General features: G+C 51.7%; 1 protein-coding gene across 1 annotated transcript; it reads right to left on the minus strand.

Moving 5' to 3' along the window:
- Nucleotides 1-7,278: 7,278 nt before the first annotated feature.
- Nucleotides 7,279-11,698, minus strand: LYPD3 (LY6/PLAUR domain containing 3). The gene is made up of 5 exons (XM_070632793.1): nt 11,333-11,698; nt 10,573-10,704; nt 9,665-9,835; nt 9,198-9,359; nt 7,279-8,317 (listed from the first exon to the last, which is right to left on the minus strand). The coding sequence occupies exons 1-5, from the start codon at nt 11,412-11,414 to the stop codon at nt 7,809-7,811; spliced, it is 1,056 nt and encodes a 351-aa protein (XP_070488894.1). The 5' UTR covers nt 11,415-11,698; the 3' UTR covers nt 7,279-7,808.
- Between the last annotated feature and the right edge of the window lie 3,175 nt (nt 11,699-14,873).

A 14,873-nucleotide genomic window follows, 5' to 3' on the forward strand; every position in this document is an offset into this window, starting at 1 on the left:
AACGGATCCTTTTGTGTTTTGTTTTTTTTTTTTTTAAGATTTTATTTTTTCCTTTTTCTCCCCAAAGCCCCCCAGTACATAGTTGTATATTCTTCGCTGTGGGTCCTTCTAGTTGTGGTATGTGGGACGCCGCCTCAGCGTGGCTTGATGAGCAGTGCCATGTCCGTGCCCAGGATTCGAACCAACGAAACACTGGGCCGCCTGCAGCGGAGTGCACAGACCCAACCACTCGGCCACGGGGCCAGCCCCTCCTTTTGTGTTTTTATGGCGGCTTCATGGCATAGGCATGCTTGATTAAATCATTGGCCATTGGGCACTGATTCAACATCCAGCCTCTCTCCCCATCCCAGGAGCTCAGAGGGGTGGGGCTGAAGGCTCCAACCCTCTAAACATTTGGTTGCTTCCCCTGGCAACCAGCGCCCATCCGTAGGGGCCTTCCAAAAGCCACCTCATTAACATCAATTCAAGTGTGGTTGAAAGGGGTTTGTTAGGAATATCAGGACACCTTTATCACTCTTAGCACTTAGGGAATTCCAGGGGTTTGAAGAGCTTCGGTGCCAGAAACCGGAAGAAAGACCAAATATATATTTCTTACAATAAATCACAATATCACAGCATCTATTATTGATTTTTTAGCCTGAATCAATTATTATGAGGGCTGCCAGATGATGTTCTGATTCTGTCATTCCTTCTACATTCTTTAGTTGACTTTTGGCTATAACAAAGGGCTTTCCCTTCTTTATTTGCTGACTTATTTATTATCAGTATGTAACCACGGATTCTTGTTTATTCCATGGGTTATACTCCTCTACTATCATCATTTAATTTCAGATGCTCAACTCGTCCCAGATTTGGTCACAGGGAGCCTCTTTAAGATGTCTTCCTGTGTCCTTTTGACACACCCCCATCATTCTTTGAATATTTCCTTACTTTCTAGATCATCTCTGTTTTAAAGATGAAGAAAGTGAGGCACAAAGAAGTTGAACAGGGGCCAGCTTCATGGTGGAGTGGTTAAAGTTCCTCATGCTCCATTTCTGTGGCCCGGGGTCCCAGGTTCGGATCCCGGGTGCAGACCTACTCCACTCATCAGCCAAGCTGTGGAGCATCCCACATACAAAGTAAAGGAGGATTGGCACAGATGTTAACTCAGGACTAATCTTCCTCAAGCGAAAAAAAACAATGAGGAAGATTGGCAACGGATGTTAGCTCAGGGTAAGTCTTCCTCACAAAAAAAACAAAAAAAAGAGGGCCAGCCCAGTGGCATAGTGGTTAAGTTTGTGTGCTCCAGCTGGGGTTCACTGGTTCGGATCCCAGACACAGACCTACAACAGTGCTCCTCAAGTCATGCTGTGGTGGCGTCCCACATACAAAATAGAACAAGACTGGCACAGATGTTAGCTCAGGGCCAATCTTCCTCACCAAAAAAAAGGAAAAGAAGAAGTTCAAGAACTTTCCCAAGTTACACTGATGGTAGCTGGCAGGACCAAGATTGGAACGCAGGCAGTGTGATTCAGAATCCAAGCTCTTAACCACACGACCATATCACCTCTTTACAGGGGCAAGAACTACGACTCCTTGTTCATGACCATATCCCCACCACTCAGCATGACGTGTGACCCATGGTGTATGTTAAATAAAAACATGTTGAGGGGCTGGCCCCAGGGCGGAGAGGTTTCATTCATGCGCTCTGCTTTGGCGGCCTGGGGTTTCACAGGTTCGAATCCTGGGGGCAGACATGACACCGTTCATCAAGCCATGCTGAGGCGGCATCCCACATGTCACAACTAGAAGGACCCACAACTAAAAATATACAATTATGTACCAGGGTGTTTGGGGAGAAAAAGGAAAAACAAAATCTTCCAAAAAAAAAAAGAAACACGTGTTGAATGAGTGAATGAATGAACTGTCACATCCCCCAGGTCCTAATTTTCCTCCTTTCCAACCTTAAATTCCACTCTTCATCATTCTAACGGGTCTTTTGCATACTCTCTCAAGTCCCTGGCTTTGCCCTATTTGCAAGGCCATCTGGAAACATCCAACCTCAGACCCACTCAATGCCTGTACCCACGTAAGTGACGGAAGCCGGAGAAAAATCACACAGTCCTGATGAAAGGCTTCAATTCATGATTCCCACCCTCCAATGCGCCTTTAACTCCGCCTAGAAATCAGCCTAGACTTTCATGGTCCACTCACGTGCCTACTCACCTATTTCATAGCCTCTTAACTCTCCACAAAGCTCCTCCCATTATCCCTCTGGATATCGCACAAGTGAGACCCCACTCAACACAGCTAGTCTTCAGGGAAATGCTTTCAGACGACGAGCGGATACCACAACCCACCTACCAGAATGGGGAAAATTTAAAAGGCCCACTGACAACACCGTATGTTGATGAGAATGCGGAACAACTGGAATTCTTATTTATATTAAGACTGTAAAATAGCATAACCGATTTTGAAGAGGACCTGCTAGTTTCTTATTAAACTAAGTGCACACCAATCCCTTGACACAGCAATCCTACTCCTGAGTATTTACGCAAGTGAAATGAAAGCATATGTTCATAAAAATCAGTGTACGAGAATATCCATAGCAGCTTTAGTCATAATATCCCGGAAGAGGAAAGAGCGCCGGGGTCCCTCAGTGGAAGAACGAGTAAACAAAGTGTGACACACCACGTCAGCTGAGTGAAAGAAGCCTTACACAAAAGAATATAGACAGTGAATTTCCATTTATACAAAGTTCTAAAGCTTTAGATATTGAACACGTGAAATGTGGTTAGTGCAAAATGAAATGTAAAATACACATAAGACTCCAAAACCTTAGTATAAAAAAATCCAAAATATCTCATTAATAATGCTCTTGCATTGATTACATATTTAAACAATAATATTTGCATATATGGGGTTAAAATATATTATTAAAATTAATTGCAACTTTTTCATTTTTGAACGCGGATCCTAGGAAATTTTAAATTACATTTGTGTCTTACAATATATTTCTTTGAGCAACGCTGACCTCAAACTTAGAAATAAGACAAAAGCGGAACCACGTGTACTTCCAATACGTCACTGGAGCATTGTCTTAGAGACCCATTCAGGGATGCTCTGATTCTTGGCAGGAATGCAGCTTTGTTTGTCTTACTATTTATTATTGAGTAGGGCTCAGATTCTACGATTTAGATATTAACTTGTAGAAGATTGATAAGTTGCAAATGATTTTTGTCTGGTAAAGATGCAAAGGATTTCTGGTGGAAATGATTTCTGTGCAGAAGAAAATACAACCCCAGACATTCAGATTTGATTGTCCTGGAGGACAAGAACTAATTTGTTGTTGTTTTTAATTCAATTTGGGGTTGCGTTTTTTTTTTTTTTTTTTGGTGAGGAAGATTGGCCCTGAGCTAATGTCCGTGCCAATCTTCCTCTCTTTGGTATGTGGGGCACTGCCACAGCATGGCCTGAGGATGAGTGGTGTGTAGGTCTGAGCCCAGCATCAAATCAGCGAACCCTGGGCTGTCGAAGTGGAGCGTGTGAACTCAACCAGTATGCCACGGTGTTGGCCCAAAGAACTAGTTTTGAATCTCTCTTTGCAATCTGATTTCAGCACTCTTTCTTTCACTGACTAAATATACTTCCACCTTGCCTAAATGCTTGTGAGTCAACTTTACCATCTTGCTGATTCCCTATATTCTGAGCTCTTCCTATATGCCAGACACTGTACCTGACCCACATTATCAAGTTCAAGACTCATGAGTCCTAAAGGTAGGAACTATTATTATCCCCATTTAAGAGATGAGGAAACTGAGGCTTAGAGAGAATTCCCCAGCTCAACTTCAGCCTGAGTGGAACAGTAGTAGGGGTACCCGGCACAGAGTGGAAACAGAGCTGGGACTGAAATGGGTTATCTGACATAAGTCTGGCCCCTGAACCTCTATTCTACAGTGTTTGTTATGAGAAGAACTGTGTCCCACTAAAAAGATATGTTGACGTCCTAACCCCCAGGACCTGTGAATGTGACCTTATTTGGAAATAGGTTCTTTGCAGTTAAGATGAGGTCATTAGCGTGGCCAGTACCTAATATGACCGGGGTCCTTATAAGGAGGGGAAATTTGGACACAGACAGACAGGGGAAGTGCACTGCAACAGAGGAGACAGAGAGTGGAGTAATGTGCCCACAGGACAAGGAATGCCTGGGCCCACCAGAAGCTGGACAAAGCAAGGCAGGACCCTCCCCAGAGGCTCAAAGGGTGTTTGCCCCTACCAACACCTTTTTTTTTTTTTTGAGGAAGATTAGCCCTGAGCTAACTGCTGCCAATCCTCCTCTTTTTGCTGAGGAAGACTGGCCCTGAGCTAACATCCATGCCCATCTTCCTCTACTTTATATGTGGGACGCCTACCACAGTATGGCTTGCCAAGCGGTGCCATGTCTGCACCCAGGATCTGAACTGGTGAACCCCGGGCCGCCGAAGCGGAACATGCACACTTAACCGCTGCACCACCGGGCCGGCCCGCTACCAACACCTTGAAGTCGGTCTTCTAGCCTCCAGAACTGAGACAATAAATGTCTGTTGTTTTACCACCAGTCTGTGGACTTCGTTACAGCAGCCCTAGGAAAATAATACGGTCTCTGAAATGGACAGTGCTGGGTGGTCGCATAGTTGTGCAGGTGAGCAAGGTGTCACCCTCAATACGGGACCCACACCTGGAGGGCCTCTTCCCTGTGTCCCTCATCTGTGTGTACAAAATGCCCTACCCCACCTCTCACAGCACGCTGCCAGGACAGACTGTGTCTCGGCCTCCCTCACCACACCGGGGGCTTCGAGAGGTGAAAGCCTTTGTCCCGGGCAGAAAGGATTACCCGGTGACCTTCCAGCACACCCTTCTGGGTTGTCTCCACCTTTCGTTGTCTTAAAAAACTATGACACTAAACTGATAGGAACGCAGAAGATTCCTGCCTGGTGGAACACGGCTGATCATTTCCCTCTGGATAGTGACCAGTTTCACCTCCACTTATAAATTGATCTTACCCTTCCTGATCGCCTGTATGCATGTGTTCTCCAACTTCTCCTTTGAACTGGTTGTAACGTTTTACTGGTTTCCTTACTCCGGAACGAGCTAAATAAAATCATTGACGTGTTCATTTTATATCTGTGTGAAAGCCATGATTTTACCTTTTAAAAATACTACCCTTGGGCCAGCCCCAGAGGCCTAGTGGTTAAGTTCAGTGCGCTCTGCTTGGATGGCCCAGGTTTGGTTCCCAGGTGTGGACCTACACTGCTCTGTTAGTGGCTGTGCTGTGCTGGTGGCCCACATCCTTAAAAACAGAGGAAGATTGGCACAGATGTTGTTAGCTCAGGGCAAATCTTCCTCAGCAAAAAAAAGAAAAATATATCCATATATATTCCTTCAACATCTGCTTCAGCTTCACAACTGTGGCATCACCACTGACTTCAGGCCTCAGCAGGATGTGAGGTCTGAATCTGATGAACCCAAGTGCAGTTGCGGGTGAGGAGCTGGGGCAAGGGACAGATCGCGGGCCATCTGTGTTTTCATTAGCTTTGCCCAAAAGAGAGGGAAACTTGCTTTATCCTCCTGACAACTTGGAGAAAGGCACCCACGGGAGGCAGGCTCACACCCTCCCAGGGAAACTGGGAGACAGAAGTGCCATCTTTACGTTTCAAAGAGATGGTTCCCAGGTCCTTGAGAAAGACATTTCCCTGCTTGTAAAGGTGACAAGAGGCTTTTAAAGAGATTTACATCTATCTCAAAGGGGCAGAGAAGGAATTCGATGAGGACAAGTTTCCTAAAGTAAATGCTCTAAGAAAAGGGAGGTCTGGGGCCCCTGTGGTTAGGTCATCTGGATTCTGGAAGGGCTGGGGTGAGAGGAAGGTCACGGATTTGAGGCAGGAAGAAGCCTGTCTAAAATTTAGTCAAGCTGAGGGGAAAGTTATGACCAGTTTGGTCATGCTCCGTAAAGCCCAGCTAGCTGCCTGGGTACAAAAATGGGCTCCACTGTTTATTAGCTGGGTGACCCGGGGCAAGTTTCTCAACCTCTCTGGGCCTGATTTCTTCATCTTATAAAATGCAGATGATAAATACTTACCTCATAGGATCCAAGTACAGCACTTACCTAGGACATAGTAAATGTACTACTTGCTGTGGCTTAGGTTACCTTATCATTCTGAGCCTCAGTTTCCCCAATCATCCCACCCGAGAATATATATGGAAAATTAAATGACATCATGGATGTAAACACCCTAAGTACCAGCTGGGCATCTGGTAAGACTCTTTGATGACTAACATTCCTGTAACTATAGTTACTACGACTGATGTTTCCCCTTGTACGGTGGCTCATTCTCTTATTAATTCTCTATTTTGTTACTCTAATCATTATTTATTATTGTTTTGTTATTATTACATCTTATTACTCCCTATTAATAGTGATGTTGGGGGGCCGGCCCGGTGGTACAGCAGTTGAGTTTGCACATTCTGCTTCGGCGGCCCGGGGTTCACCAGTTCAGATCCCGGGTGCAGACATGGCACCACTTGGCAAGCCATGCTGTGGTAGGCGTCCCACGTATAAAGTAGAGAAAGATGGGCATGGGTGTTAGCTCAGGGCCAGTCTTCCTCAGCAAAAAAGAGGAGGATTGGCAGCAAATGTTAGCTCAGGGCTGATCTTCCTCAAAAAAAAAAAAAATAGTGATATTGGCACTATTACTATTACTATCTTACTGTTCCCCACACGTGGTCCCCTTCCATCAGGCAGTCCTGAAGCCTGCCAGCCTCTCTCATTCCCAAGCCAGGCTTTTCCTCCCTGGGGCCCCCAGGCCTTCATCTGATTGGAGGAGATGGAGTTGGGGCTCAGGCCCCAAGTCCCCAACACGAAGCAAAGACTGACAGTAGCACCCTCGAACCCTCTGGACAAGTGGGATGCAACTGAATGATTCTTAAGAAACCAGGTAGTTGGCAAGGTGGGTGGGGCCCGGGTACCATGTAGAAACCCATTAAACAGAGCTCCCCTCTGGTCCCAAGCATTGCTGGAAGTCTCATTCACCCCTGTGACACTGCTTAATGGTTTCACCCGGTCTCCCCCTCACCAGTGGGCTCACCCACAAGCTGGCTAAAACCCCAGGAGATGAAGGAGTTCCAACACTGACTCTCTCCAGCGCTGTGACTCTGGATTGGAGCTTCTCCATCTGTTAAAGGTCTTCGCATTCCTGCCCTAGCTCAGCTTCAGGAGGTTGTTATAAGAAATGAGGCAGAAATGACTCCTTTGAAACACTATACAAAGTAATTAAACTTTTATTGAGGCCTTTACGTGCCAGAAACGGGCCACACAGAGGCACAAGGCACGGTCCCTGCCCAGGAGGAGCTCACAGTCTAGTAAGGAAGACAGACAGTCGCTGAAACGATTCCCACAAGGACGGGGGCAGGGGCAGCAGCCATCAGAGGGGGACCCATGATCCCGCCCCGCCTCCCCCTCAGTGCAGGTTGGCCAAGAGAAAGCAAACAGGAAGCTTATCATGTCCCTCCCACCTTCCCTGTGACAGCTCTGACTGCTCTCTGTCCTAGGCACCACGAGGCGAGCAGGGAGAGACAAAGATGAGGGGGAAACACGGGCTGCCCTCAAGAAGCTAGAATACCCTGGCAGGATATATACAACGGTACCTTTATTTCCCAAAGCCGCAAACCAGTGCAGCAGAAGCTGGGGCCACGGCGGGAGATTGGAAGAACAGGGGCTGGGCCAGCCCAGTCCAGTCCAGTGGTGGGAAAGGGAAGGAATGGGAAGAGAGGAGGTTTCCAGGTGGAGAAGCTCAGAGCAGGGTGCCAGCAGCCACAGCCAACAGAAGAGCCGCCAACCCCGCCAAGGGAGTGGCAGAGCCATTATCATGGGCCCCACCTTCTGTGGGGTACTGCTGCTTGTTACTACGGTCCTGGTGGCCAGCAGCACCTCCAGGCAAGCTAGATTCCTCCTCCTCCTCGGAGGTCTCAGGTTCTCCTTCCCGTGGAGGAGTCTGGCTGGCTCGGGCTGACGTGGGTTTGGCGGTAGAGGTGGTGGTGGTGGTAGTGGTGGTGGTGGTTGGGGCTGGGGTGGAAGTGGTGACAGAGGTGGTTGGAGCCCGAGTGGTGGTCTTAGGAGCGGGCAGCAGGACAAGCGGCGGGAACTCAGGGGAGAAGTAGGTCTTATTGCGGAGGTCCGAGTTACAGCGGGAACCCTGGCAGCAGGAGCCGCTGAGCGTGAACCCTGGGCCTGTCACCCCATCCCGGGTACAGAACTCATCCTGGACGCAGCCCCGGACAGGCAAGGATACGGTCACATTAGCTGCAGGAGGGAGACACAGGTAGGTCCACGGTTGGAGGGAGGAGGGTAAGCGTAGGCAGAGTAAAACGTAGGGGCAAGACAAGAGCAAGAACCCCCAAAACAGGGGACAGAAGGGCTCTGTATTCATTAAGCCAAAAGTCTCAATTCAGTCTCCACTTTGAGAAACACTGTCCCACTGTCTTTGGGGGTAAATGTGGACCACATTTCCCATAGTACTTTGTAAGGAAGTGTGTGTAGGCTGAACTACAAGTCCCACAATGCCTTGGAAGAAAAGTCTGGACAGGAATCAACACCTCTCCCGTAACCAGAGAGCAGAACAAACCTCTCCTACATCCCTCCTGTCATTTTCCCCCTCCCTCTCGCTCACAACCCACCCCCATTAAAATTAGTCTTAGAGTCAGAACTACATCTCCCAGAATACACCTGGCAGAAGATGGAGTTTGAAGAACTTCATCTCCCATGGTTCCCTGAGGCAGAGGCCAGAAGGATGAACTACAGCTCTCCCAAGCGCTTAGGTGGGGACTCTAACCCCTCGAGTTTTAAGGAGTCAGAACTAGATCGCCTGCAATGCCTGGACAGACGCTTGGAGGCTGAAATACATTTCTCATAGCACATCCTCCCATTCTGCACCTGGCAGGGCTCTATAAAAATGTATTTCCCCAAAAAACTCCAGGACAAAAGCATCCGTATCCCCACGCTATAGTGGGGATAGGACAGCACTTCTCATGATGCTCTAGGCCAAGACAAGAACTGAGGCCTACAGTTCCCAGAAGGCGTTGGAGCTGGGGGACCCCTTTGGGTAAAGGGCTGCCTACCGCTCATGAGGCCTCAGAAAGGCCACCACAACTCCTGCAGGCCCCGTGCTCCCGGGCTCGCTCACCTGCCGTCAAGGTGACGTTGCCGTCGAAACAGCCCTTGTAGACGCGGTCGCTGGCATTGTAGCAGCTCACGACGGGCGGCGCCTTACCCTGGCAGGCCTGGCGGCTCAGCCCCACGCAGCTGTAGCACTCGGCGCCATTGGGCTCGTATGCGCTCTCATTGCCTGCGAGGGGAGCGGGGAGGAGGGAGGCGGTCGAGGGGGTCTGGGAAGCAAAGCTTGCACCGGGTCCCTCCAGTCGGGGTCTCTGCCCCTCGACGGACTCTCAGCCCAGCCCCTAGCCCCGCCCACTAGGTTGCCCCGCCCACCAGCCATAACCCCGCCCCCGCGTCCAACCACACGGCGCCAACAGCAAAGAAGCCCCGCCCACTGTCTCTTGGCCCCGCCCCCGCCCGGCCGAGTTCTCCCGCCTCCAGCCGCTCGGCCCGATGTGACTCCGCCCCTGAGCCTCGGGCCGCGCCCCCACCGACCTGCTGGGTTGAGCGCCCGCGAGGTGAGGTTGAGCTTGGCGTTGCAACGGTCCTGGGCGCACTGCTGCAGCTGGATGAAGGCCAGAAGCCCGTGAAGGTCCAGCCCGCGGTCATTCTTGCCGGGGAGTCCCGAACCGCAGCCCCGCACTGCCACCGAGAATTGCCCGTGAACTGCGGAGAGGGGAGGGGGCGGGGTCAGAGGAGGCGCGGCCTCGAATAGACCAGTACCGGAGGATGGACAGGCCAGGGTCGGACAGGGCGGGGCCTCAGAAAGAGCAGATCGGAGGGGAAATGACAGATGGAGGGGCGGGACCTCAAAAAGCTGAGTCCCAGGGGCTTGCAGGCTGACAGAAGCGGGACAGAATCGAGGAGGGCCGTAAAGGGGCGGAACCTGTATCTGCAGAAAGCAACATCGAAAGGAGCTGAGACCGATCCAAAAAAAAAGGCACAGGATCAGAGAGGAGTGGGGGCCTCAGATAGGGGCGGGGATCCACAGAGGGCGGGTCAGAAGGGCGGAGCCTCAGCCCGCGGAACCTAGGAGAAGACCTCTAGAGGGATCTCCATTACCAAGGGCCCGCCTGGAATAGGGGAGGCTGGGCTGGGGAGGAAAGGGTTCTAGAAGGGACAGAATTGGGTAGGGCGGTGTCAGTGTGGAGCGGAAATGGACATGGTGTGCCCAGAGCCGGGCTCTTCCAGCTCACCCCACCCGTTTCACAACTCTCAGCCCCTCGGCCCTCTGATCCCCGATGGCGTGGTGGTGGTGAAGGGACCAGGCCAGGCTGAAAGGGAGTCCAAGGGCTGCATTGAAGGGTGTGGCCGTGGTCAGAGGGAGGAGCGGGACTACAAGGAGGCGGGGCCTGGCTGGAGGAGCTTCGAGGGGTACGCATGGACCAGGGGGCCCCACTCACTGGTCTCCACCGCCCCCACCGCCTCTGTGCAGACGTCCACGCCGGCCGGGCACTTCACCGTCTTCATCTTGTGCGGTGAGCATCCGTCATCTGCTTTCTGCACGCAGCTGTAGCACTCCAGGGCCTGCGCTCCTGGGGGTGCAGGGCCGAGTAGAAATGAGCGATCCCTGCTGAGGCCTCCTCCCCGCAAGGAGACAGAGTCCTTCCTACGACCTCCGTCCCCGGAACGAGGCAACCCTATTGCACACTCCTTTTCCAGGACAGGAGTAAGGAAGACCTTTCCACAAATCGGGGGCCATGGGATACACTGTGTCCCTTTCCTTCAAGCCCCCTATGTCTGCAGTGAGAGCATCCTTCCCGCATCCCCTTATGCCCGGTGAGGAGTCCCTGCCGTGGAGCCCGGGGGAATTGCTGCCATGACTAGGGGGGATACCTGCCCACAGTTCTCCGATCAGGATGGCAGAACTTTTCCCACAGTCAAGTCGGCTCAGTGAGGGATCTCTTCCCACAGCCCCGCTCTGCTAGGGATGGAAGAATTTCCCCACAGCCCCCCTGGGCAGGAATCCTTTCCACAGTCCCCTCTGCCTAGGATGGGCACTCTTCCTATAGCCCCCTCTGCTCAGGATGGAAGAACTTTTCCCCAGTCCCCTGTGCCCATGATGGAGATCCTTCCCCCAGCCCGCTCTGTAGGGGGAGGGGGGACCCTCCTCCCTAGAGCCCCCACTCTGCCCCCTCTGCCCTCTCCTGGCAGCAGACCAACCTTCTTGAAGTAGCAGCGGCAGTAGCAGCCAGCCCAGAGTCCAGATCACAGCCCGGGCGCCTGCTTTCTCGGCGGAGTCCATGGCTCAGTCCTGCTCCCTCGGCGTCCCCCCTGGTTGTGCCACCTCCCAACCCGGGCCCTCTTACCTGAGCCCAGGATGAGTAACCTGCCCCCAGGCACCCCTGGCCTTGCCCAACCAGGCCAAATCAGCGTCCGCCGTGGGGCGGGGCACCCACCCCTGGGTGCGTCACTCACAGCTGCCAGGGAGGGAAAGGGCGGGAGTCAGGGTTCCCCAGTGGCTCCCAGGAGAAAGTCTGTGTGTTTGGGAGGTAGAGGGGAGAATACTGAGGCTCACAGAGAGGGTCTACTCAACACTCAGCACTCAGTAAATATTTAATGAGCACCTACCATGTGCTGGGCTGTGGTCTGGGTGATAGAGATTAAGACAGAACCAGTGCCTGACCACACAGAGCTCATAGTCTGATGGGGGAGACAGATGTTAATCAAATAACCATACAGACTGTTTTTTACAAGGAGGACAGTGAAGAAGTGTGGGGAGCTACAAGGAGGTGTGGGGTCCAGAAGTGGCACTGATCAGTGAAGCTTCCCCAAGGATGTAAAGGGAGTTGTGATCTCAAAGACCTAGAGGTGGGAAGTAACGTGGACCATTCAAACTCAGAGGGGAGAGCAGTGTGCCTGGAGCTCAGAGGGCAAGGGGAGAAGGGTAGAAACTGAGGCAGAAGAACCAGGCAGGGGCTGGACAATTCAGGGTATTACAAGCCCTGAGGGGAGATGTGAATTAATTCTGAAAAAAGTAGAAAACCTTTGAGAGGCTCTAAATCAGCTGGGGGACATGATCAGATTTGCTTTTAAAAACAATCAATCTGGGAAATAAGGCAAATATCCATCAAGAAGTGAATGGAGAAAGAAGGAGTGGTTCAGGAGTCCTGTGGAATACTACACAGCCATGAAAACGCACCAACTGCTGGTGACGGCAGCAACGTGGAGGAATGCCCCAAACTTTGTGTTGAGCTCAAGAAGCTTTAGACAAATAAAACATACTGCACGGCTTCCTTTATATGAAGTTCTAGAACAAACTAATCAGTGGTGATAGATAGCAGAACAGGGGTTCCTCTGGGGAGGGCAATGCAATACAATACATCGTATACTACAGTACATTCTAATTGTAGTTACACGTGTGTGCCGATAATGTAAAGAATCGCTGAGCTGTAAACATAATGCACTTCACTCAGTGTACATTATACTTCAAAAAAGAAAGGAAAAATGTCACTCTGTGTAAAAAAGGAAAAGACTCTAGAAGAAGCGAGAGAGAAGGCCAGGAGACACTGAGGGGCTGGACAGTCTTCCAGGTAAGAAAGAAAAAAGCAGCCCCTGACGGCTGACACCACAGCGAGGCCGTGGTGTTCTGTTTCACGGAGACAATGTCACAGAACGCCAGCATCAGATGGGGCCACACTGTAACCGGGATGGGGCGGGACACAATCAGGACCCTGTATTTCCATGTGTGAACACACAAACAAGAACACTTTACAAACCACAAATGACTGAGCATCCCCACGTCCCGGTTCATATAAGCAACTGCTTACATTACATTACATTACATTATATTATTTGTGTTATGTATTATATTATTATATGTTACAGCTCAGACCTTGCTTTGTTTCTCCTGGCTCATAGATAAGATTTCTCTCTGGCAGGAAAAATAGCGGCTGTGTTCATAAAGACATTATCTGCTCCCAGACCCCGTTGGGCACCCCCATTCGCCACAGTGACTAGCACCTCAGTCACTAGGTGAGGTCACTTGGCATCAGGCTGAGGCTCAGAGAGAGAAAGTGAATGACTCCTTGTGAGGTCATCCAGCAGTAGCCCCTGCCTCCCAGGTTGGAGTCCCAGCCCCACTTAGGGTTTGCTGGGTGACCCTGCGTAAGTGTCTTCACCTCTCTGAGTCTCTGAGGTGTCCGTTTTATAATCAAGGAAGGAGCGTCTTTCATGCTGGAGTGAGGCAGTGGGCAAAGTATCAAGGCTAGAAGCAGACAGACTGAAATTTTCATCCTGCCTCTGCCATCCTCTTGCTGGGTGACTTCAAACAACTTGATCTCCCTCTCTGAACTTCAGCCGCCTCCTTTGCCAAATGGGTCTGAAAACCCCTATCTCCTGAGGGACGGAGGGAGGCAGGGTGACAATACTATTATTATTCTGTGCTCGGGAGCAGGAGGCCCCGGGGGCCCCAGCTGCGTGGGAGAGTTTCAGGGAGGAACCCCAACTGGCCAGACCGGAAGAACTAGCATCTCGGGAGGGAGTGGGACCCAGGGTGGGGAGTCTCCTCCTGCTCAGGCCTGCCCGGATTCTGGGCGCTGACCCTGGCCTGGCCCAGGACCAGAGAGCGGAGGGAGGTTTGAATGCGGGCCCTGTACTCAGGCCAGCTCCATGACTCTTCCCAGATCCTCTCTGCAGAGGTCGCTGCAAAGAGATTTAGAATCTGGTTCTGCAGACAGATGAACAGAGGGGTCCGGGCAGAGGCGGTCCCCGGCCCTGGAGGTCATGCCAGGGCCTCAGACAAGCTTGGGGCCATATCCACTGTGGGTTTCCTGTCCCCCGGGGCAGAGCAGGCTCTGAGCCCAGTGATGCTCCCAGCCGGTCTCAGACCCACTCCCTCCGGGATGCACTGTCTGGGATGCGTCAGAGAAGGGGTGGGGGCAGGGGCAGGGCTGGCTACATAATTTGCAGGGCTCAGTGCAAAATGAGAATATGGGAACCTGGTTCAAAAGGCAGGAAAGAGTGCCGTGGAAGGTACTAAATGGAAAGAAAACACTCTTTTCCTTTCTCCCGCCATCTCTCTCAGCCCCTCACCGGGTTTAACGTCACATTCCCTTGGGCACAGGGACACTCAAGGTGTGAGCACAGACCCTCACAGGAGTCTAGAGACCCTGCCCACAACTAAAGCAGCCTCGTTGCTGGGTTTCCCTTCCATCAGCTGGGCACAGCCATGCCCCACCTGGAGATGCCATAAGGCACAAGCGCCTGACACCGAACTTCCCGTGGGCACCCAGGCTCTGCCGGGCTGGAGGGTGGCAGTGGTCACAGGGCACGGGCAAAGAGGGGAAGGCAGACAGAAGCTATCCCGGGGAGGTGGGAGGTGGCAGGCGGTGGGACCTTGTGTGAGCCGAGGCCCCAAGGCCCCAGCTCATGTCCCGTCAGACTTCACTTACAAAACACAGACGCAAATACAAAGTAAGAATTTCCAGACAGCAACCCCAGAGCACCAGACCCAAGAGGGCTCTTCTGAGCGGGAAGACCTGTCGACTACACTGGGCACACACCCGTGATGCCCGTGAAGCTGACCCCAGTCAGGGCCTAGTTTGCAAGGGGCTGGGGGCTGAATTGATCCAAGAATCCAGATGTCTCACGCCTGGAGGTGGAGGCCAAGGGACACTTGGGGCCCCTGAGGGCCTGGGGATTGGGGTGTTTGCAAGGCCAGGACTCAGGAGCACCACATCTGGATCCTCAAGGAATCCTGGGA

Source organism: Equus przewalskii, chromosome 9 (genome assembly GCF_037783145.1).
Source record: "Equus przewalskii isolate Varuska chromosome 9, EquPr2, whole genome shotgun sequence".
In the NCBI taxonomy this organism is placed as follows: Eukaryota; Metazoa; Chordata; class Mammalia; order Perissodactyla; family Equidae; genus Equus; species Equus przewalskii.

Bases quoted from the DNA above. Each gene is read 5' to 3' on its own strand.
- LYPD3 (XM_070632793.1), bottom strand. From the start codon at position 11,414: ATGGACTCCGCCGAGAAAGCAGGCGCCCGGGCTGTGATCTGGACTCTG. The intron at 9,836-10,572 runs GTGAGTGGGGCC...CCCTCTCCGCAG, and splicing joins GGTGGGGGCGGTGGAGACCA to TTCACGGGCAATTCTCGGTG. The intron at 8,318-9,197 runs GTGAGCGAGCCC...TCCCTCCTGCAG, and splicing joins CAACGTCACCTTGACGGCAG to CTAATGTGACCGTATCCTTG.